At 44.2% G+C, this 23,570-nt stretch overlaps 1 protein-coding gene across 5 annotated transcripts in view; it reads right to left on the bottom strand.

The window, feature by feature from the left end:
• DZIP1L (DAZ interacting zinc finger protein 1 like) overlaps positions 1-20,875 on the bottom strand; it is a 39,018-nt gene extending 18,143 nt beyond the window's left edge. For 2 of the 5 annotated variants that reach the window (XM_032487815.1, XM_032487830.1), the window contains exons 1-6: positions 20,738-20,875; positions 13,565-14,146; positions 9,705-9,789; positions 6,958-7,112; positions 6,129-6,278; positions 4,271-4,399 (exon numbers count right to left, since the gene is read on the bottom strand). In XM_032487815.1, coding sequence (XP_032343706.1) covers positions 4,271-4,399; positions 6,129-6,278; positions 6,958-7,112; positions 9,705-9,789; positions 13,565-14,065 — 1,020 coding nt within the window. In that variant the 5' untranslated portion in view covers positions 14,066-14,146; positions 20,738-20,875. Of the gene's footprint in view, positions 1-4,270; positions 4,400-6,128; positions 6,279-6,957; positions 7,113-9,704; positions 9,790-13,564; positions 14,147-20,500; positions 20,639-20,737 lie in introns of those variants that run through there. The other 3 variants (XM_032487838.1, XM_032487822.1, XM_032487847.1) reach the window with 3 other exon arrangements.
• Positions 20,876-23,570: the final 2,695 nt, after the last annotated feature.

The following is a 23,570-nucleotide window of genomic DNA, read 5'->3' as shown; positions in this document are numbered from 1 at the left end:
AAGCTACAAGAATTAAAAAGTTCTGGCTCACGAGTAGGCAGAGAGAGCAGTGAAAAGAACAGAAAGCCCAGACAAAGGAGTGGGGGAGGAATGGAATCTTCATCTGGAGGAAGATGGGTTATTGACAAATGTTCAAACAAGTAACTGCCTGAAAAAAAAATGTGAACTTGGATCCTTATTTCATATCTTAAATCAAAATAAATCCTAGGTGGTAAAAAATTTCAACTTAAAAAATAGAAGTGACATCAGCAAGATGATGGACAAGGAGGTGCCAGCTCTTAAAACATCCACAAATGAGAATACCTTTATGGGAGCCCAGGAATCCAGCTGAGAGGTCCCAGTACCTCGGTGGAGCAAAAAACCCAAGAACAGACACGTTGAAAAGGGGAAGAAGAGTTTCACTCTACCTGTGTCACCCCTCACCCAAGGCAGCACAGCTCAGTGCCAAGAGACCTCCCTCAGCCCACAGTCTCTCCCACGGAAGTGAGAGCAAGTGAGCACCCAACTGTCCCAGCCTTCAGGGACACTGCCCAGGAGGCCCACTTCTGTCTCACCCCACCCAGAACCGAGGGAATCAGCATGGCCGACTCGGCTTTTGGTGCTGGTACTTGGATCTCAACACTGGCTGTAGATCCTACTGGTTGGCTTGTGGGCACCAGGAGGTGTGGAAGAGAAGAAGCAAAAGGGTAGACTGTCTGCAATCAGAATTAAGTTGTTTTCAGCTTAAAATAGACTGCTGTAACTATAACATGTGTTATGTAAGTCTAATACTGATCACAAAGAAAAAGCCTGTAGCTGATACACAAAAAATAAAGAGAAAGGAATCAAGGCAACTCACAAAGGAAGACAGCAAGAGAGAAAACAAGGGACAAAGTAACTACAGAGCAGTCTGAAAAAATTTAATAAAATGGAAACAGCAAGTCCTTACCTATCAGTAATTACTGTCAATTTAAATGGATTAAATTCTCCAATCAAAAGGTGAAGAGTGGCTGAATGGATTTTAAATACAAGATCCAAGTAAGTAAAATGACTATAACTCAATAAAAAAAAGTTAAAAAAAAATAATAAATAAATAAATAAATAAATAAATAAATAAATAAATAAAAGAGATACTGTAAAAGAAAAGAAAAAAAAAACCAAGATCCATCTATATGCTGCTTACAAGAGATTCATGTTAGGTTTAAGGGCACACATCGGCTGAAACTGAAGTGATGAGAGAAGATATTTCATGTAAATGGTAAACAAAAGAGAGGAGAGTAGCTATACTGATATCATACAAAATAGATTTTAAGTCAAAAGCTATCACAAGAGACAAAGAAGGTCACTATATAATGATAAAGGGGTGAATTCATCAAGAGGATATACAACTGTAAATATACAGTCAGCCCTCCGTATCCGTCGGTTCCACATCTGTGTATTCCACATCCATGGATTCAACCAACCGTGGATCAAACATATTTGAAAGAAAAATTCCAGAAAGTTCTGAAAAGCAAAACTTGAATTTGCCTCATGCTAGCAACTATTTATACAGAATTTACAAATATTTATATAGAATTTAAATTGTATGGGGTATTATAAGTAATATATAGATGATGTAAAGTGTACAGGAGGATGTGCTTAAGTTATACACAAAAATATAAGGGACTTGAGCATCTGAGGATTTTGGTATTCACAGGGGGTCCTGGACCCAATCTCCTATGGATACTGAGGAACGACTATATATACACCCAACATAGGAGCACTAAAACATATAAAGCAAATATTAACAGAACTGAAGGGAGAAATAGACAGCAATATAATAGTAGGGGATTTCAATACCCCACTTTCAACAATGGATATATCATCCAGACACAAAATCAGTAAATAAACAGTGGACTTGAACAGCACTATAGACCAAATAGACTGGACACACAAAGAACATTTCATCCAAGTAGCAGAGTACACATCCTCTTCAAATGCCCAAGGAACATTCTCCAGGATAGATCACGTGTTAGCCCACAAAACAAGTCTTGCCAATTTAAGCCTGAAATCTTATCAAGTTAATCTTTTCCAGCCGCAATGCTACAAAACTAGAAATCGATAATAGGAGAGAAACAGGAAAATTCGCAAATGTGTTAGATATTAAATAACACACTCCTGAACAAAGAAGAAATCAAAATAGAAGTGAAAGAATAACTTGTGACAAACAAAAATGGAAACATGACATACTAAAATTTCCGGGATGAAGTAAAAGCAGTTCTAAGAGGGAAGTTTACAGTGATAAAACTTTTACATTAAGGAAAAATTAAGACCTCAAGTTTATAGTGATAAACTTTTACATTAAGAAAAAATTAAGACCTAAATCAGTAAATAACCTAACTTATAACTCAAGGACCTAGAAAAAGAAGAACAAATTAAGGTTAGCAGAAGGCAGGAAATAAAGATTAGATCAGATATATTGAAATAGAGAATACAAAAACAATAAAAAAAATGATCAACAAGCATTAAGAATTGGTTTTTTGAAAAGATAAACTAAATTGACAAATTCTTAGATAAAGATAAAAGAGAAGTCTCAAGTAAAATCAGAAATGAAAGAGGAGGCATTACAACTGATACCACAGAAATGCAAAGGATTACAAGAGTCTTCTATAAACAATTACACAGCAATAAATTGGATAATCTAGAAGAAATGGACAAGTTCCTAAAAACATACAATCTACCAAGACTGAATCATAAAAACAAAAATATGAACAGACCAATAATGAGTAAGGAGATTGGATCAGTAATCAAAAATCTCCCAACAAAGAAAATCCCAGAACTGAATAGCTTCACTGGTGAATTCCACCAAACATTTTAAGCACTAATGCAAATTCTTCTCAAATTCTTTTCAAAAATTTAAGAAGGAACACTTTCAAACACATTTTATGAGGCCAGCATTACTCTTGTCAATTGCCAAACAAGGACACTACAAGAAAAAAAAGGCCAATATCCCTAATTAACATAGTTGCAAAAATCCTCAACAGAACTACCATATAATGCAGCAATCCACTTCTTGGTATTAACCCAAAGGAATTGAAATCGGGATCTCAAAGAGATACCCGCACTCCCATGTTCATCATAGCAGCATTCACCATAGCCAAGACATAGCTATATTTACCCCTAAACTCAATAAGTTATACACACTAAATACACACAGCTTTTTATGTGTGAATCATACGTAAAAGTAGCGTGTATGAATGAAAGAATGAATGAACGCATGAACTAATTAAAACACAGAAATATTTTTCGTTTAAATCTCAGAGTGGCCATAAACAAAAGATTGATAATCTCATCATTTTGACCACATTATGAATTTTGTATGGTCAAAACCATGATAAAGCTGAAGGACCAATAGAAAACTGGGGGAAATGGCAACAAGAGCGACAAAGGGTTGGGTTAGTTTCCATACATTATACAGACTCACAAACTGGTAAGGAAATCAGCAGACAAATAGCAAAGGATGTGAACAGAGTTCATAGAAAAAGAATGGATTTTTTTAATGTAAAACTTGTGAAACATCAAGCAGGGGAAACACTTGACTGCTGACGAACAGTTAAACATTAAGCTCTTTCTTAACAGTCCTGGAGAGGAGAATCAGAAGTACAACGTGATTTAACTACTGGGCCAATTGCCCTTCCTTGCCACAGAATTATCAGTGATGCAGACCGGATATAACTGGACTGATGTAAGATTCATCCAGCAGTGGCCAGGCCACCCCCTACCTAAGCTCATGACAGCAGACGGTATACAAGTCTTCCCAATTCCATATCCAGTGACCTCACGCGGGCAGCATGAAATCAGCCATGGTGGGAATATTTACACCATGAAAAATGGCAAATGCTACAAATCAAAGCTTTTTTAGTTCTGGACAGCCAGTTGTTAAATATTTACCATCACACCACTAGATCTGTGCCAAATATCTTCAAAGCCAGGAGAGGGTCACACTGTCTGAGAACTGTTCCCAGCTGTGTTGGAATCAACATGAGGGCAAGGGTGTCCCATTAGATACACAGCTGAATGTGTTCTGAAAAAGATCCCAGGCAAATTGATACTGCACATGGGTACACCACCAGCCTCACCTGGGAACCCTAAGAACCTATTCTATGCTTTCATGAATTGGCAGAAGGTCTGAAAATATAGAACTTTGATATCTTTCAACTTCCCCAAAACCATAGAGCCAAAATAGAAACTGTTGGAAGACAACATAGTTCTTGGTGGGATCTGGGAAGAAAGACCTGGGGCAGCAGCTCACCTGAATTTCCATCCTCTCCTTCAGGGCCTGGAGCTCCTGAGCCTGCCCCAGTCGCTGCTCAGACTCATCACTCTGCAAGGACCCAAGGTTGGACTTCCCCACGTTGTGGGACTGAAGCGCCTGCAGTTTCTGAAAAGGCCAGTGTACAGTTTCATTTAGAGGAAAATCTAATCATGATACTCAGAATTTTTTGATAACATGAATGACATCGCCATATGCACAGTGGCCAAGAGAACATCTGCAGAAAAGTACATAAATGGAAAAAGAAAAACCTACATTTTAACTACCTTCAGCATTTAATATGGAGATCTGAGGTCTAGATCTATCTAAAGTGTCTAGGCAGCTAGGACCATGTCAGGGGAAGTGTGGGAGACAGAGAGGGTCGGATGAGCTCAGGGATGATGGGTGTGGAGCTGGGGATTGGGAGCATGATGTCCATATGGTGGAGAAGCATCCTGTCTTCCACAAATCATCCCTGACCACCCTGGGGGAACATTTGGGATGAGAGGGCTCAGGTTACTACAGACACACACACAGACACAGACACACACTCACACACACACACACACACCTCCCATTGCAACCCCACCACCTTTCATCCTTGGCGTTGCATCTCAGATAGAGATAATGGATCACTCAAGGCTCCAAGCACATCCTATAAAAATCCCCTCCTGAAAAAGTCATCTAGGTGTTTCTTTAGGCAAACAAAACATGGCATGATCATGAGAAACACCCTTAGACAGTTCATTTTCAATACCACACAAGATTCTCTTTGATGTTTGGGGGACCAATAAGAGCGAAATATATTGTGAAAGTATTTCTCCTCAAGCATTTCCCTGATATGGTTTTAGTTATACAGGTCTATATGGGAAGATACAGTCCAGGGATAACTTTAATAAGGTTTTTTTGGATAAACTTTGATAATATATCAAAGCAGGGGCTTTGAAGTTTAAAGAGCTGGGTTTAAATCCCAGCTCTACCTGTGTGACCTGAGGCAAGTTATGTGGCCTCAATGTCTTCGCTGGTAAAGAAGGAATGATAATAGCTATTTTAAAAAAAATAAGAACTTTAACAAAAAAATTAATAAATTAATGATGTGCCTTCTTTGAGGATGTTATTAGAGTTGTTTGGTTGTTATGAGCATTAAAAGTTAGTGTATACAGAGTGCTGTGCACAGGGCCCGAAAAAGTTTCAGTAAATTTTAGCTATCACACATGATCTCCACTGACCCCAACAGAGGGCCTGGCCTGGAGCCAGTGTTCAGCAGGTACTTGTTAGAAGAAATAAGCATTCATTTAAAGTTTGCGTCACTTCTTATCTGGTGATGAAAGCTCCTTGAAAAAATAAGGACAATAACAGACAAACAACAGGACCCTACTGTATTATACAGGGAAGTATATTCAATATCCTGTAATAAACCATAATGGGAAAGAATATTAAAAAGAAAAAGAATATATATATACACAAACTGAATCACTTTGCTGTACACCAGAAACTAACACAACACTGTAAATCAACTAAACTTCAATTTAGAAAAATAAGGATAATATCTAGGAAGTCCTTACTATATACTAGATCATGTTAAGTGCTGTCTATGTACTAATTTAACCCTTTCAGAAACCTACCTTACAGAAAAGAAACCGAGGCACAGAAAGGTTAAGTAACTCATCTAAGATCACACAGCCAGTAGGTGCTAGAGCCAGGATTCAATCCCAGGCACTGGCCTCTGGTATCTGGCCTCACAGTGTATCAACACCCAATGGCAGATGACATAGAACTAGTACAAATAAATGAATTTTGAGAACAAATAAGGAGATTTTTAGCTAAAGACATTTGAGAAGCCCTTTCGTTTGGCTACCTCTTCTAGCGTAGAGCTCTGGTCAGCAACATTTTTTAATTTATCCCAAAAAAACTTTTTGAGCTCGTCTATTTCACCATATAGCTTGGCCTGCTCTTTTTCTTTCCATTTATCCAACTGTTTCTCCCTCTGATGAGTCATCTCTGCTTCCTACAAAGAAAAGCAAGAACAAGAGAATCATCCATTGCACATTACAACAAATATTTACTGAGAAACAGCTCGGGCGACTTGTCCCTGCAAGTCACTGTGGAGACCCAAAGAACATTCATCCCCCAGTCCCCGCTGTTTGGACTGGGAGTGGGGAAGCTTTATCTGACCTGTAAAGGCCCTCAGGGGTGGGGATCCCATCTTTTCTCTCTTTATATTCCTCAGAATGCCTGGCATCATTGGTGCTTAATAAATGCTTGCTGAGGGAAGGAGTGATGAATGAATAAATGATGGACTGAGTGAGCAAGTTTATCTATTTTCATTCTACAAATATTTACTGAGAACCTCCTCTGGGCTGGATTCTGGAGTTTATCCAGTCTTTGTCCTTCAAAAGGTAACTAACAGTACATTGGAAGAAGTTAAAATTCAGGTTCAAATGCTAAATAATGCAGGAAACTGCAACTCTCTGCTCTGCTTTTGGCCATACAGGTCTGTCAACGGAATCAAATCTTCCTTTGCAGACTACCTCAAATCATTTGGCACATCCAGGAAGATGCCATCCTTGTTCTGACCCCTGGCTCTGGGAGACAGCCGGAATTCTGGCCCTGTGGGGTGCACGGACTTCGTGGGTCTCCCGGCTGGTCCAGGACCCAGTCCCCCGCCACTCCCTCTCCACACCTACCTGGAACTGCTGCTGCCTCTTAGCCTCCCTCTGCGCTTCCAGCTTCCCTTCGGTCCACTTTAGCTTGGCCCGCAGCTCTTCTAACACCTCCTCCACTGGTTGCTCCTGCTTCTTCTGTTTTTCTGTGGGGACTGTGCAAAGAGTGGTTGGCCAGCCTAAAAGTCAGAAAGTCAGTGGAGTGCAGAGCTCCTTGCTTACAATCAGTCACACCTCAGTCTGAGACCAGCTCTGCCACTTTCGCTAACCATCGATCTGGGGCAAACGACATAACCTCCCTGACCCTGTTTCTCCAAACTGGAAAATGGAGATAATAACAGCACATAACTCAGACAGAGGGTCATTGTGAGGACAGCTCGGTCAATGGGAACTATTATTGTCATTTAAAAATAACTATTTGACAGTACTAACACATGGAAATGTGAATGCAAACCAGTGGAGTAACAGAAGCAGAATGCCAAATAGTGTGTACACACAGATTATTAATACAAAGAACATATGATGCATCCTGACAGCAGTCAGAAGGGAATTTAAAGCCATAAAATTAATTATAGTTTTAAGTTCAACGAAATAAACTTACATGAAAAAATGAAGAAAAAGGCAGCATGCATTCTGAAGAAACCCTGAATTATAGAAGAATATTCTCACTAAACCACATACTGGTAAACTAAGAGTTACGGGCTGATAAAAAAGACGCCAATTGTACGTGAACATTTGCTACTTTAAAGTACATTTAGGAATTATTAGATAGATGGTACTGTTATTAAAACTTTAACCTATTCTTTGAAAAGAGATATATGGCTTTTCTCAGATGGGACTTTTTAGAAACGAGCAAATTTTTTGTTTGTTTGTTTGTTTGTTTTAGAAATGAGCAAATTTTAGATGCAGTAAAATTAAGTTGGGTTCAGAAAGTGATTTAAGGTGAGCATAGAGTAGGTGAGCTGTGGCACCTTGGAAGCCAGCTGCCCAGCAATAAATTAATGAAAATCAATGCAGCCAAAGTTGCCTTAAGAACATATTTTCCCTCTCCTTACAGCACTTTACATTAAGGAAATAATAAGGAAGATGCACAAAGATTTATGTATAAGAATGTTATCAACATGTGATTTATAATAGGGAAATTTTTTAGTAACCCATTTAAGTGAAGAAATAATTCAGTTGTGAAATGAATTATGATTGCCACGTAAAATACTATTCAGCCACTAAAAATCATATTTTCAAATGTGACTTAATGACACTGGAAAATATGATACATTCTTAGTTGAAAATAAGCAGTAGTCAAAACTGCATCCTATATGATTATAAAACAATGACAGAGAACACACACAATATTAACTACAGTGATATGTCCATGGTTTTTATTTTCTCTTTTCTACCTTTCTACATTTTAATTTTCAATACCAAAGGCATATTTCTTCCAATTTTTTTATTGTGATAAAATACACATAAAGTTTACCATCTTAGCCATTTTTAAATGTATGGTTCAGTGGTATTAAATACACTCATAATGGGGCACAACATCACCACCACCACACATCTTCAGAACTCTTTTCACCTTGTCAAACAGAAACTTTACACTCACTAAACAATCACTCCCCGTTCCCCCTTCCCCCAGCCCCTGGTGACCACCATTCTACTTTCTCTCCCTATGAATCTGACTATTCTAGGTGCCTGTATCAGTGAAATCATACAGTATATGTCCTTTTCTGACTGACTTAGTTCATTTAACATAACATCACCTTTAGCATATTGCAGAACTACTTTTCTTTTTAAGGCTGAATAGTATTTCTGTTTATGTATATATCACACTTTGTTAGTCCATTCATCTATCAATGGACATCTGGGTTGCTTCCACATCTTAGCTACTGTGAATGCTGCTATCAACATGAGTGTACAAATTCTCTTCAAAGACATGTATCTGTATCAGAAAAAAATTTTTAATAAGTAGAAAATCTGTTTTTCTTTAGCAGCCTCCAATGCAGAACCAAGAAGAATTAGATACACAATAAATGCATAGTAATCAGGTAAATGGTGCAGTTTTAAAACTCTTGTCTGTTCTTCAAAAAGGAAATTAAAATTAAGGAAAACAAGAAAAAAGTTTTATTTCATGGGATTTTTATATTTAATGTATATACATTTTATTATATTAGATTTTCATATCTATACTTAATGTTTTAACAATTTTTTTATCAAACCTCAAAAAATAGATATAAAGTAAGCAAATATCTTAATGGGGAAAACATACAGCATTGCTACTCGTTTTAGAATTTGAAACAGTAAAATTACAGTGATTAAGTCATGATACTTCATGTACACAAAAAAGCCAAAGAACCTGTCCGACTGCTCCTTAATCCCATTTAAGCTTATTCATGATGGGCATTAGAGAACAGCAGATTTGCAGAAGGCTGGGAGGTAAGGGCCCTTCAAAGTCACTCCATCTGACTGCCCCATTCCCAGTGAAGGACCCTGGACTCAGAGGGGAAGCACTGACCACAGTCACATAACAGAAAGAGACAAAGCCAAGACCAGAACCTACCTGTCTGACTCCCAGCCCTTTTTCTCTAAACACATGGTCGGAAACCCTCCCACCCCATGTGGAATACCCCCATGGCGGATGCTGGGATCACCCTATCCTCAATCAGATGATGAAGTTCTGAGGGCAGCTGTGGTGGCGTACGTGGCCTCCCACCCACTGAACACCAGCCCGGGCCCTTCCACGGTCCCGCCCCAGGAGCACCACCTGGACTCACCGCCTTCCACCATGCCTGAGTGCCTGCGCTGGATGTGGCTCTGGAGATAGGTGGCGTTCATGAACATCTTGTGACACAAGTGGCACTACACAGAGGGAGGGAGTGGAGAGTGCAGAATTAGCTCACCTGAGTCAGCCTGGGAGTCCCCCTATATCAAAACTCCCTTTCCTTGGGACCCCTGGGCTGCTTTAGAAATGAAGAATTTGATTTACTGAGTAAGCAGTGACGTGAACCCAAAATATGTATTCTTTATACCTATATATATATATATTTTTTTTTTTTTTTTGCTAAGCTTTAAAACACTCCCCAGTGCCATGGGAGCTATGAACAATGACTAGGTATTTGATGATGCTAAGGAGTTTTTGTTGTTTTCTCAGGGCATGATGATGGTATTATGTTTATGTTTAAAAGTGGGAGTCCTTACCTTTTAGAGGCACATAATGAAATATTTACAGATAAAATCATATGACTAATACACTTCAGAATAACCCAGGACAGGGGGAAGTGGGTAGAGGAACAAATCCGATACCTTTGGTCATGGGTTGATCACTACTGGGCTGGGCAGTGTGCATAGGAAGGTTCATTACGTTATTCTCTCTACTTTTGTGTATGTTTGAAATTTTCCACAATACAAAGTTTTTTCTCAAAAACACCAATGTCCAAGTCCCACCCAGAGCTGAGAACCACCAGAGCAAAGAAAAGTAAACAGAGCATTTGAAACTCCACTTTGCTCTCCTCAAGCATTTCAGACACTAACAATCTATCCTTATCATCTTTTTGTTGTAAAACGTCAAAATTGTTCCACCACAGCTTTGCAGGCTGCCATTACTAGTCAATCAGAGTTAAGAGCGCGGAGTATTTGCTATCTTTACACAAGAGCAAATGTGACAGAAATTGCTAGTCGTCCCCCAATGCCCATTTTCCCTTTTACCTTAGCAAGAGATATCTTGATTTGTAGCTGGTCTTGAGGCTAGTGAGAATAAATACTGTATGTCCTAGCCTCCCGTACAACCAGGCGTGGTCACGTGACTAGATTCTGGCCAATGACATGTAAACAGAAGTGGTACCTGCAGCCACTTCTGGAAGGTGTCATTAAAGAAAGCACCATGTGCCCTAAAAAATAAAGCCTATTAATGGAAAAAGAAAAGCAAATTGAATCCAAATAAAGTAGAAGAAAGGGGAAAAAAAAGTGCCATGACATGCCTCATCCTCTCTCCTCCTGCTGAACAGAATGGGGACCTGAGAGGTGGAACTCAAGCAGCCCTCCTGGACCGGGAGGCAGAAGTCTTACGACAGGGTTGGTGAGAAACACATCCAGAACTGAGTCCGCGATGGTTGTGGCATTATATAGCAACCCCGGACAGTCTACCTCAACTTTGTTCATGAGAGAGAGAAAAAAACTTCTATCTGGTTCAAACAGTTATGATTTGAGGTTTCCTATCACCCACAGCAAACCTAATCCAAATGGACACAGCTTGGGTTGACAGACTTTGCCCCCTCCAGAGTTCTAAAATGACACATGAATTTCTAGTCGCCCGAAGGAATATTGGTTGGCTGAGGGGAAGGAGATATTTTATAAGGCATCTTATTTCAAATTATAAGCTCTTCCCCTCATCCCACCCCAAGCAGCACACTCACCAACCAGGCACCTGAAGCTGGACTACTGGACAGCCACCACCGCCTTCAGACTAAAGTCCACTCTTTACCAGGGCCTTCAAGGCTCCACTACCCTCTCCTCCATGTCTCTTACCACAGACCCCCGAGCCCCACCGTGGGTCATTCCAAAGCCATCACACCGGCCACCCGTCTCACGATGGCACCTTGGCTGCCTCTGCCCACAGCACTTCTTTACAAAACTGCACTCAACATGAAGACTCAGGGGTTTTTTTCTAATTTTATGGTGAAATTTTATTTTTATTAATCTTTTTTTTCTATTGAAGTATAGTTGGTTTACAATGCCGTGTCAATTTTTGGTGTACAGCATAATGTTTCAGTCATAAATATATATACATATATTCCTTTTCATATTCTTTTTAATTAAATTAAAGGTTACTACAGGATATTGAATATAGTTCCCTGTGCTGTACAGTAGAAACTTGTTTACCGATTTTAATTCAAGACTCAGGTTTTTTGTGGGGGGCGGGAGTTGATTTGTTGTTTTTTTAATGGAGATGCTGGGGATTGAACCCAGGACCCAGTGCATGCTAAGCATGCGCTCTGCCACTTGAGATATACCCTCCCCCTATTCAAGACTCAGTTTAAACACTGTCTCAGGAAGACTCTCTCTTCAACCCCACCTCCGTGCTCCTCAGCTCCTCAGCTGTATCTTTATCTTACTTAACACTTTCTCCACCTGTGACAGACACGTGGAGAAAGCGTTCATTTTTGGCAGGACAGTAGCCACTCCCTCATCCTCTGATAACAGAACCCCAGCTTTCTTCTGGGAAATTACCCTCTCCTTCCTCATCCTCAATCCATGAGCTTCAGTCTACCCCCCCCCCCCCGCTCCGTGGCAAAACATGTGACCCAGACCAAAGCCAATCATAGCCCTGCAGTCCCGGGACCTGCAGGTGGTTCAGAGCTAGAGAGGGCACCTGATCTCAGCCAAGCCAAGGAACAAAGTGAATTCCTGCGTGGGCTGCTGGGACCCTCCAGCCTTGAGTCTGGGAAAATGAGGTGCTGGCGATGCCGTGACCCAACTTGCTACCACAGGGACAGAATCTTTCTGAGAATGAAATCCACACTGACAAAGAATTGCCAAGAGCTGCAGAGAGAGAAAACAGATTCTGGCGCCACCATCTGAGTCCCACCATAACCTCGGATTTTTCAGTTAAATTGACTAATAAATTCCTTTTTGGCCTAAACCAGGTTAGACTGCTGTTGTGTCATTTACTACTGAAAAGGTTTGATCTTTTTATCATAATTAACATTATATTAATTATATCAATTACCACTCAATCCATCAACATCATATCATAATGATTCCTTTTGTCCCACCCACCCCCAAACTATGAATTTCTGAAAAACCTGAACTAGCATGATTTTTGCCTTCATCCTCAGAGCCTGGCAAAGGGCCTGGCCACCAGACAATTTATTAAAGGGTTACTGTCCCTCAACCACATTTCCCACAGAAAGAGATGCAGATGCTCAAATGTCACTCTGGGTAATGAACTTGTCACTGGTTAACTAATGGAGTCACTTTTCCAGAATGGGCCTGACTCTGCCAGTCCCTTGTCACACACTGATTTCACACATATGCTCACAAACCTCTCACACACACCTTTACACATCACACTCTCTACCTATGCACACATAAAGCCTCCATACACACACACGCCCTCCATAAATATAAACACTCTTATACACATACACACCCTTCATTCATTCACATACACACATCATCAATATATCTTTACGTGCACATTTCACACACAAGCACATTATACACCACACACTCTATGTACATACATGCACATACCATTCACAGATGTACCCTCCAGACAATCACATACGCACAGTACACACATATACACACCATCCAGAAACACACACATCCCCTTTATACATTCACACATGCACACATGAGACATGCACCCATGAGACATGCACCCTCTCCTTAAACACATTCACTCTCTAGGCACTCATACACACACTTGCTGCACATCTACAATCTAAACACACTGTAGACCCAATGAGACATCCTCGGGCTCTCTGGCCTCAAGCAGCATCTCTAAAACTTGCTCCCAACCCCAGTGAGAATGGTCACAGCGGCCTCGGAGCCCAGGCAGTGGTGCTCCCCAGGTGGCCAGTGGTGGGGTGCACTGCCCTCCCCGTGTCCCTGCCCCACAGCATCCCCTCACCATGTGGCAGCTGTAGGCGTCCATCTGCAGGAGCAGCTGCTGCAGGGTGATGATCATCTTGCGACGCCGGTGGCTCTCCTGTCGCACACCCTTGAGCTCATCAGCCTGGCGGGCCAGCTCCTGCTGGCTCCGCTCCTGCTGGCCCAGGCTGGCCAGCAGCTGCGCCTCCAGCTCAGCCACGCTGGCGCTCAGGGAGTCCTGGCAGTGCAGCAGGTACTCGATGCTGAGCTGCGCCAGCCGCAGCACCTTGAGCAGCGCAGGGTCCACAGGCTGCCTGCAGCGGTGGCACACCTCCTTGTCCAGGTTGCAGAAGGTGATGCTTGTGATGTTCTCCTGCAGGGCGGCCACATCCATCTCCCGCGCCACGCGGTCCACGTCTAGGGCACTGATGCGCATCCAGTCCATGCTCTGACAGCGAGGCTGGAACTTAAAGGCTGGGAGAGGGTGGGCCCCTAAGAGGGGGCCACTGAGGACCGCAGCAGTGGTGGCAGGGGACTGCATGGGTGGAGGAATCTCCAGGCTCACCACCTGGGGAGGGTGTCACCAAGGCCACAGCAGCAGGCACAGGAGCTAAGGGAGGGCCTGGAAAAGGAGAAGAGAGCCCAAGTTAGGCCTGGGGCACGTGGCTGTGTGCTGTCCGCTGGCCAGCAAGAGCCTGCAGTGTGCGTGGTGTGCGCTGACATGGCCAGAGCTTGGAAAGCAAAGGTGTGGGCTTTACAACCACACAGATGTGGATTCATATCCTCAGCCTTGGGCGAGTTCCTTCACATCTTTAAGCCTCCATGTGTACTGGGGATCACAGGGCCTCCTCTGCAGGCCTGTGGTTAGGAATGAGGCAGGTGAAAAACCCAGCCTAGTGCCTGGCACCTAGTAGGTCCTCAGTGAACCCCCAGCCATACCCAAGTCCACTGCAAGAGTGCTGCCAGAGGTCTTGGTCAGGAGGGAGCTGTCAGATGTATAAGCAGGTCCTTCTGCAACCCCACCTTGATCTCAAGATAAAGCCCAATAACTCGCCATGGGAGGCAGAGCCACCTAATGTCCACCACACCCCACCCTCTCCTTCTGTAACTGCAAGATTTAGTGGAACAGGGGCGGGCTGCTGTCCGGCTTCCCCAGCTGTACAGTGTGATCCATGTGAGGACATTCTTTCCAATGGGATGTGAGTGAGTGATGTCCGCCCCTGCCAGGAGGTGGCGCTCAAGGGAGCAGCTGTGTCTCTGCAAACAGACGGTGCTCAGTGCGCGATGGTCTTTTTTTGCCAGACCTCGTGGTTTAGAAAACAGCTCCGGTTTGCTGTCAAAAGACTCAGATTCTACTTGCCGCTCTCTTGGTAGACAAAGAAATTGTTCTCTTTGGAGAGTAGCCTGACAATAGCAATCAGAATTTAAAATGAATATTTCACTACTAAGAATTCTCATTTATTCTACAGAGAAACTCATACAAGTGTGCAAAGGTGCTTGTGAAAAAATTGTAATTGTAGTAGTATCTGTAATAGCAAAGTACAAGGAAAGTATAAGAAAGCAAAGTACAATAAGGGGTAAAAATGGTATCTTTACACAATGAAATTCTATGCAGCTATTGATAAGAATAAGGCAGTTTTTTATGTACTGATATGGAATAATGACTATACATACACATATATATCCATTTCTGTTTAAATGATGTATTTACATAATCACATTTAATAATAGTTTGCAAAAACAAATAAGGCATATATCTCTCACATATATGTGTGTGTAGATATATACATATATAAAATATATATATTTCTCACATTAGAATAGTTGCCTATGAGGTAGAAGGGAAATGGGAATGTGAAATGGGGATAAATAAACGAATAAAATAAATAAATAAAATAGATAGATGGCGCAAGGGTAGGTGATGGATGACTAGATAGACAGACAGGCTTACACAGACCAATGATAATACATATAAAATATATACACATATATACACATCTATAAATGATTAATATTTGTTATTCATAAATAACATAATTAAATTAAATATGCTAATTTAGTATTCCTATATATGATTCATTTTCTATATTATTTCATAAGCATAGACTATTTCTAGAAAAATAAACAAGCTATTAGCAATGGTTACATCTAGGAAGTTATTACCCACTCACCACCTCTCTATACTATTCAAAATTTCTTTGCATCATCATCTATTACTTTCATAATTTTTTAAAGAAAAAAATATAATTTCTACCTTTAAGGAACTTAGAATCTGACAAACCAGAATTATATGGAACCCTATTTAGCCAAGTTCTTTCTAGATCATGTGACTCACACTTTTAAGGTACAGTAGAAAGTCAGAGAAGAGAAAGGTCATTGACCTCAAGGAGAAAGGCCTTGAAGAAACGGTGGGGGTGGGTTTGCAAAGAGGGGAAGAGCCTCCGGGAAAGGCCCCAGACCTCCCTGAGCCTGTCAGCATCTGGGAAAGGCAGCACTAGAAGGTACAGGGTTAGCGCCTCCCCTCACGGCGCTGTGAGAACTAGGGGGGCGCACGGTACCGGTACTCTGTAGGAACACTGGCCATAGGGCAGGGAGCGCCAGCCTCAGTGCCAGATACACACTCTAAAGGCAAATCTGCAAACAAGCATCATTATTCCCACTTTACCAACAAGGAAACTGATGTCTGGAAAGGTAAAGCGTCCTCCCGGGTAGGGAGGCCAGAGCTGACGTACAAGGGGAGGTGCCCCTGACTCCAAAGCTGATGGTCTCTGAACCACCCAACATTGGTTCTTGAGACTATTTGTCCCAAAACTTTGCTTTGATCAGATCATCACCCCTTATCCATCAGACTCATTCATTCACTCATCCAGCCCCCTCCTTTATGGCATGTCTACCTTGGCCAGGCCCGGTGCCAGGCACTGGGGCTCCCAAGATGTATTAACCACACACCTGCCCCACCCCTGCCTTGCCGGAGCTTAGCATAGCTCCTTGTTGCCACAGTACCGATTCCAAACCCGTTAGCCTGGTCTTGAAGCTGTCGCAGAATGTTGCCGACCCACCTTTTCCATTTTAGCTCCCACGCTTCCCTTTCTCAGATACTCCTCCCCAACACACACCCCAAAAACAAAACCAGCCAGCCCCCAGCAGCCCCAGCACGGCCATGAGAAGGCCAGCACATTTCAAGTAACATATCACGTTATTTTAAAAAAAAAAGAAGGCAAGTGACATGACACTCACCTTGCTCAGCTACAAGCTGCCACCATGTCACCAGAGCCTCAGAGACAATTGCCACAACGAGCCTTGCCTCGGAGCAACAGCAGGTCACCAGGCACGCTGTGGGCAAGGGTAACAGGACACCTGCCTCCTTTCCTTCCACAGACCTGGAGCTCACCTGAGAACTCTCTGTTTAACTATTTAGGCTTTGGCCTCAGATGTTTGCCTGCAGTCCTCTCTCTAGTAACAAGGCCAAGAGTGTTCCATCAGCCACTCCCTCCTCCCACCTCTCTTAACGCCCCTTCCAGCCTCTTCCTTGAATACTTACTATCCTTTCTCCTTCCTTGAAGGCAAGGTATGCCGGTGCCCCTGACAGTCTGCTGTTCACCGGCCACCCATCGCCCCTGCACACTCTCCCGGGGGGTGAGCTCACACACAGCCACAGCTTCAGCTGCCATAGGCTGAGCCTCCGCCAGTCCCAGTCTCTTTCTCACAGGCCCATCTGTCTCTTGGGACTTTTAGACCCAGCTTTCCACTACTGGTTATACCGGAAATTGTAAATCTAAATTCCACCAGGGCCAGGAAGGTAGCATTTGGTGTTGGAAACATGCCAGGTAAAAGAGAACCCACAGTACAAGCCTGTCAACAAATGGCAGCTGATTCCCCCTCAGTGTCCCAGATACAACTAGCCAGTGGTGCTCGAAGTGTGGTCGCTGAAAACTGGAAACTTATTAGAGATGCAGACTAATTGATTCAGCATCACTGCAGGGGGTAGTGTGGGGATGGGGGAGTGTTAAGAAGTATGGCAAAACGGGGGTCTATGCCTGTTTACAGCAGGCAGCCACCTCTGAGTTGCTTTGGATGCTTGGCTCCTCCGAGTGCCTATCTTGGCTTGGCTGCAGTCTTGAGGAAGCGGAAGAGACAGTAAAGTGGCAGTGGTGTAGTCTAGCTGTCAATTTGTGTTAAAGAAATTAGTCCGAATTTTGTTTTAAAAAAGTTAGCTGTTTGGTTGTCTTTGAGGAATTCTCTTTGACAGATTATAGGTGGACAGGTTTCAGAAGAAACTTAAAGTCTCCAGGAGTTGTTTCACTGTGGGGTGACTGCCTTGTGAGATAGTGAACACCCCATTAACTGGAAGTGTGCATAACTAGGTGGTGAATGGGCTTGCTTTCTTGGCTGTGGGATTGCCCCAGGTGGAAACCATCTCTCCCACAACAGGTGAGTTTGGAATGCTAGTACAGATATCAATCTTCGTGGGTCCCACTAATTCATGACAGTGGTCTAGGATTGGGAAGTTTCCTGGGGCCCTATCAAAACATTTAAACATGGTTAATGGTTTCAGATTTCCTAATGATGACGAGTCATTTTTACCTTGTGTTTGTATTCCCAGGTGTGAGAAAAGCAGTCCGCTGATAATTCAGTCTGGAGAAAGCATAATGTTCCTGCTCTCTGGGGTGTGTGGTTTCCAGGTAACCAGCAATGCTCTCATTTGGCTTTGTCTTCCACCCATCCCAACCAGGATTCAGGCTGTGGAGCTGAGTCGTGTTTGGCTAAGCTCTGCTGAGATGCAGGGAGAATTTAGGGTCTGTAGCACTGACCCTGTTGTGATTTGCTGTGAGCTCTTTCAGTCTTCACAGTTCGGTGAAGAAATCTCAGGTACTGTAATTTACATGAGGGGAAATGATTTGTGTACCATCACTGCGAGGCAGTTTGGAATAATTCAAAAGCTTTGGAGTCAGAACTTGATTTGGATCCTTGGCTTCATTACTTAGTAGCTGAGAGACTTGGGGCCAGTCCCTTAGCTTCTCTGAGCCTCAGTTTCTACATCTATCAGATGAGGCAAATCATGACTACATACGAGGCTGTATGATGGCTAGAAGTAGTGCTATTAAATGCGGGCACAGTGCCCGGCACATAGGTTCTTAATGAATGTCTGCTGTCATTATCATCATCTTCAGATTCCCGCAGTTCTGTTCACCCTTTGATACCAGAGCCCTAGGTCTTCTGAGAACTGGGGTTCTACTGGCAGACAGGGGTGATCACTTTACTTCTCTTCCACTTCCTCAAGAATGCAGCCAAGCCAAGAAAGGCACTTGGAGGAGCCAAGCATCCAAGGCAACGGCTGGGCAATTATTTACCAGCCTGCCCTGCCTCCAAGCTGATTCCAAGGGTGTTGCCCAGGAGATCAGGCGTGTCATTAGTGCTAATTGCTACAGTTGCCAAGGAAACCCTCACAACGTTTCCTTAAGGCTATGCACACACTGTACACAAGGGAGCACCACAGACCCCAAGGAGCATGACCCAGGAGCAGTCCTGGAGCACCACCATTATAAACCTGATCCTGCCTTGTTCTCTGACTCTGCTGTTTCCTAAAGAAAGGAGTCCCCCTTTCCACTCTAGCGGGGGGTGGATGGAGGTCTACTCCATCAGGCACACAGCTCTCCCTTCCAGCAGGTCTCCCGTTCACCAGAATTTTTAAGGGGATATTTTTAAAAGACAGTGTCCTTGGTTTGGCCGAAAGCCAATTTTAACTTTTTGCCACAAAAGAATGTTCTTTAAAATAAAAATCAGAGGTAGGGATTTGACTGGCATCTCTTACAAGTATTTTAGAGAAGACTACATACTGCTAAGAGCTATCTTCCCAGGTGCAGAATTGTCCAAAACCAACACTACCTTTCACATCTAAAAGAGCAGCTTAGAACATACTGGTGTTTTTGTTCCCATGGAGAAGTCACTGCTTCTTGGTAGAGTTTCTCCATCCTCAGTGCCTGGGCTATAAGACCTCACAAATACTTCCTAGAGGTACAAGCCTAGTGATAGGGGGCGTTGTAAGTGATCAACCCTTCTGATCAGGAAGGACCAGCCCTTCCTGCAAGGGGCCCACAAGGAGGTTCAGAGCAGCCCACCAAGTTGTCCCCGTCTCCACTCCTGTTGGTTTCAGCTGAGCAACAAGCCTTTTCACCTGATTTCAGCTGCCTGGCAGAATCCAGTTAGGCTGCACAAATGAATTCAGGTTTCTGTTCCCGACGTGAAGCATAGAACTTCATGCAACCATTTCATCAAGCTGGATGGTATCCAAAAAGATTTTCATGTGAGAGAGAGGTCTCCAGAGCTTTAGCGCTGACAGAGACAGACGGACACCACTTATCAGCCACATGACTGGAGAACCAGCCTTCTCCAGGTAAGGTTGTTCTCACTGGCCAGTCCTCAGCCCCAGGTGGAGGTGACTGTGACAAAAGAGAGAGACCACCCACTCTATCTGCCTGCAGATGGGAGCGTGGGAGGCCGCAGTGGAGCACCTCACACTCACCAGGCCTCTCTTTAAAGCCCTGTTAGAAACCACATTGCAAGAGACTGCTGCAGGGGGCAGGTGGGCTCTGGGCCCTAGGGAGTGCTGGGTGAACGGCAGCCCCCACCCCGGCCCCACAGACCCCTCTTCTGACCCGCCTTCTGGACCCTTGTCCTGTACTAAGCAAGTCTTGTCTGGACTTTTATCTGCAGCCACTTCAAAACAAAAATATAGTTGCTAACTCCTGCTAAATTCCAGCCTAGAAATGCAAGGCGGTGGAATGAGAGATGCTAATATTTGTTTTGAAATCATCTCATAACTTAAAGATCCCCTTTACCTACAGAACGCAAAGCGGCAAGCCCCCCCCCCACCCCACCCCGAAATCTTTTTTTTCCAAACAGTAAAAATCCAAGGCCATCCTTCCGGCGAAGACCAGCCCTGCGGGTTCAGTCATTCCAGCTCCCCTCCGCGTACCTCGGTCCCGAGCAGGCCGAAGGGGCCGGGGCGGGGGGCCGCCGGCCGCCGTCGGAGGCGAGTCCCGAGGCCGAGCGGAGGCGCAGCTCCCGCGCTGGACCCCGCAGGGCGTCCGAGCCGAGACAGTTTAACTTCCCGCAGCCCCTGGCTCCGGTAGCTCGGACTGCACGCCGCTCGCCACCCTCGCCCCTCCCGGGCCGAATTCCTGGCATAGTTTTTCCGCGCGGCCCGGCTCACCTGGGGGTCCCCGGAGCCGGGAGGGCGAGCAGAGGTCCCGCGCTGGCGGCTCCGCTCCTCCGCCCCGGCCCCGCCTCCCGGCTCGCTCCCCCGCCGCGGTGCCAAGCGGTTCCCGGAATCGTCGCCGCCGCGCCGGAGATGCTTCCCCAGCCCCGGGCAGCCCGGGCGCTCGGGGGGCCGAGGGCACAGCAGGCAGAAGCCTCAGGCCTCGAATGCCTCCCGCTCGCGAGACAGCCGCTCTGCCGCAGCCCAGGAGGGGCGGGGCCTCTCTCCAGCCCCCTGGGACGAGCTATTTTTAGGTCTGTTACAGAAGGGGGAAGGAGGGAATGCCACGTTTAATCCTTCAGGAAAATCCAGGATCCTGTGAGTGGCTCCCAGGCCTTGCTGAGAGGCGGGGACGTCCTCACGTCTACACACACACACACACACACACACACCCCACACACACACAACCCCCCCCACCCCACACACACACACACACACCCCGGGCAGATAGCCCTGACCACCCTTTCTAAATTCAGGAGACTTTCTTGGTTTCTTATCCGGACCCAAGCTAGTCCTATGAATGAGTCCCAGGTCTGGTCAGATGGCAACTGCCTTCCCCCGAACCCCTAAGCTTCTGGCTAGCCCTGCGGATCCAGCTGGGGAACCCAGGACCAAATAAGTCTCTCAAAAACAGTCTCTCACCCCTTCCTATAGCCATTTATTGCTTTACTGAGAATCAGATTTCTGGGAATTCTTTTTTTTTTTTTTTTTAAGCCTTCCTGTCATGGGGCAGCCAAAGCAAAATTGCCCCAGTAAAGTGCTGGCAAGGATATGGAGAAATTGGTACTCCTATGCACTGCTGTGAAAATGTAAATGGTACAGTCACTGTGGGAAAGAGAATGGTGGTTCCTCAAAAAAATTAAACATAGAATTACCTTATGACCCAACAATCCCACTTCTGGGTATATACACAAAAGAATTGAAAGCAGAGACTCACACAGATATTTGCACACCCATGTTCATGACAATATTATTCACAATAGCTAAAAGGTAAAAGCAACCTAAAAGTCCAGAGATGGATGGATAAACAAAATGTTTTATGTTTTATATATACATATATTTTTGCCCTTAAAAAGGAATTCTGGTACATGCTACAACAGGAGTGAACCTTGAAAACATTATGCTAAGTGAAATAAGCCAGACACAAGAAAACATATATTATGTGATTCAACGTATACAAGGTACCTAGAACAGTCAAGTTCATAGAGACAGAAAATAGAATGGTGGGTGCCCGGGTTGGGGAGAGGTGAAAATTTATTGTCTAATGGGTACCAAGTTTCAGTATGGGATGATGAAAAAGTTCTAGATCTGGATAGTAGTGCTGGTTGAATAATAACGTGAATGTACTTAATGTCACTGAATTGTACATTTGAAAATGGTTAAAACTGTAAATTTTATGGTATATATTTTACCACAATTTTTTAAATGTAAAAAAAAAAAAAAAAGTGGATGAGCAAGGGCCAGGCTTAAGGAGGGTTGTCTGTGAGCCACTAGCTCGGATAGGGGTGTCTTGTGCCTCCTCTGCTCTCCTGGGCAGGCTCCCTTTTTCCCTCCAGGACTTCCTACAGGAGGAGAGGGAAGAGGCAAAGATGTGGAGTCAAAGATATATTTACATTCCACATTCGCAGGCTGTGTGACCCTGGGAAGTCACTTATCCTCTCTGCAATGTGGGGAAAATTAACTCTGCCTAGAGGGTCATCATGAGAACCAACTTAGTTAAAATATCTCTAGGCTCAGCCTGGGGCCTGGCAGTCACTGGTGCATCCTCCCAAGTTCAGTCAAGTGTGAAATCTGTGGGGGCTGGGGGCATTTGTTTCTCAACTAGCTTCCCTAAAGTGTGCAAAAAGTAGCTGTGTGTGTGTGTGTGTGTGTGTGTGTGTGTGTGTGTGTGTGTGTGTGTGTTTCTACCAGCCTCAGTGTAAGTGAGGTGCTGTCTCTTGAGGGGCTGTGGTGAGAAAGTGGGCTTGACATGCACCCAGATCCACCTTCTCGGTAACGCCCAAAACTAAAGGCTCCAGGAGCCCAAGGCCTCCCATGCGTGGAACCCGCACACCCTCCCTTTCCTGGGCCCCAGTTTGACATTCGATACTGCCAAGAGTTACTGGGTTCCTACTAAGTGCCAGGCTCTGTTCTAGGACCCAAGGGAACCAAAAGTTTATAGAGGGCTTGATCACTCAGCATTAGAAAGCTGTCACCTTCTGCTGCACCACCTCTGCCACAACTCACACAAGATCTGACGGCACCAGTGGGCACAGGTGTATAGTCCATGACACAGGTACAGGCCAAAGGAGACTGGCCCTAGATAGCTAGTGCAAGGGACATTCCTGTCACCCTGAGCAGCTGGACCATAACTGTTGGACAGCAGGACAGAGGCTGGCTTTTCAGTATCTGTGATTTCCATTTTGCCCTGTGGCCCATCACCCCTTCCTCGGGCCAGTGCCGGACACCCGCTCCCTTACCAACATAGACAGTGTCACAGCTGGTCTCCTTCCTACAAAGGGGACACGACTGCTGATTGAAGGTATACTTTAGACTCTAGGCAGCCCACAGTATGAGTGCCCTCTGCTGTCAATTGCTGGCATCACACCTTGGAGTTCAACTCCAATTCCAGATCCCACTTTCCTGAAGGTCATCTGAGGTGTATGGATGGGATCAGGACTCCCAGTGCACTAATGGTCCTCGAGGCGATTTTAGGCCAAAGGTGTATTGACAGGTTTTAACAGTACTGACGTACAGATAGGCAGGCATATAGAAGGGCATTTTACATAAAAATCTGGTTTGCTGGCTT

The sequence above is a fragment of the Camelus ferus genome, chromosome 1 (genome assembly GCF_009834535.1).
Source record: "Camelus ferus isolate YT-003-E chromosome 1, BCGSAC_Cfer_1.0, whole genome shotgun sequence".
In the NCBI taxonomy this organism is placed as follows: Eukaryota; Metazoa; Chordata; class Mammalia; order Artiodactyla; family Camelidae; genus Camelus; species Camelus ferus.
This window is presented reverse-complemented; position numbering and strand designations above follow the sequence as displayed.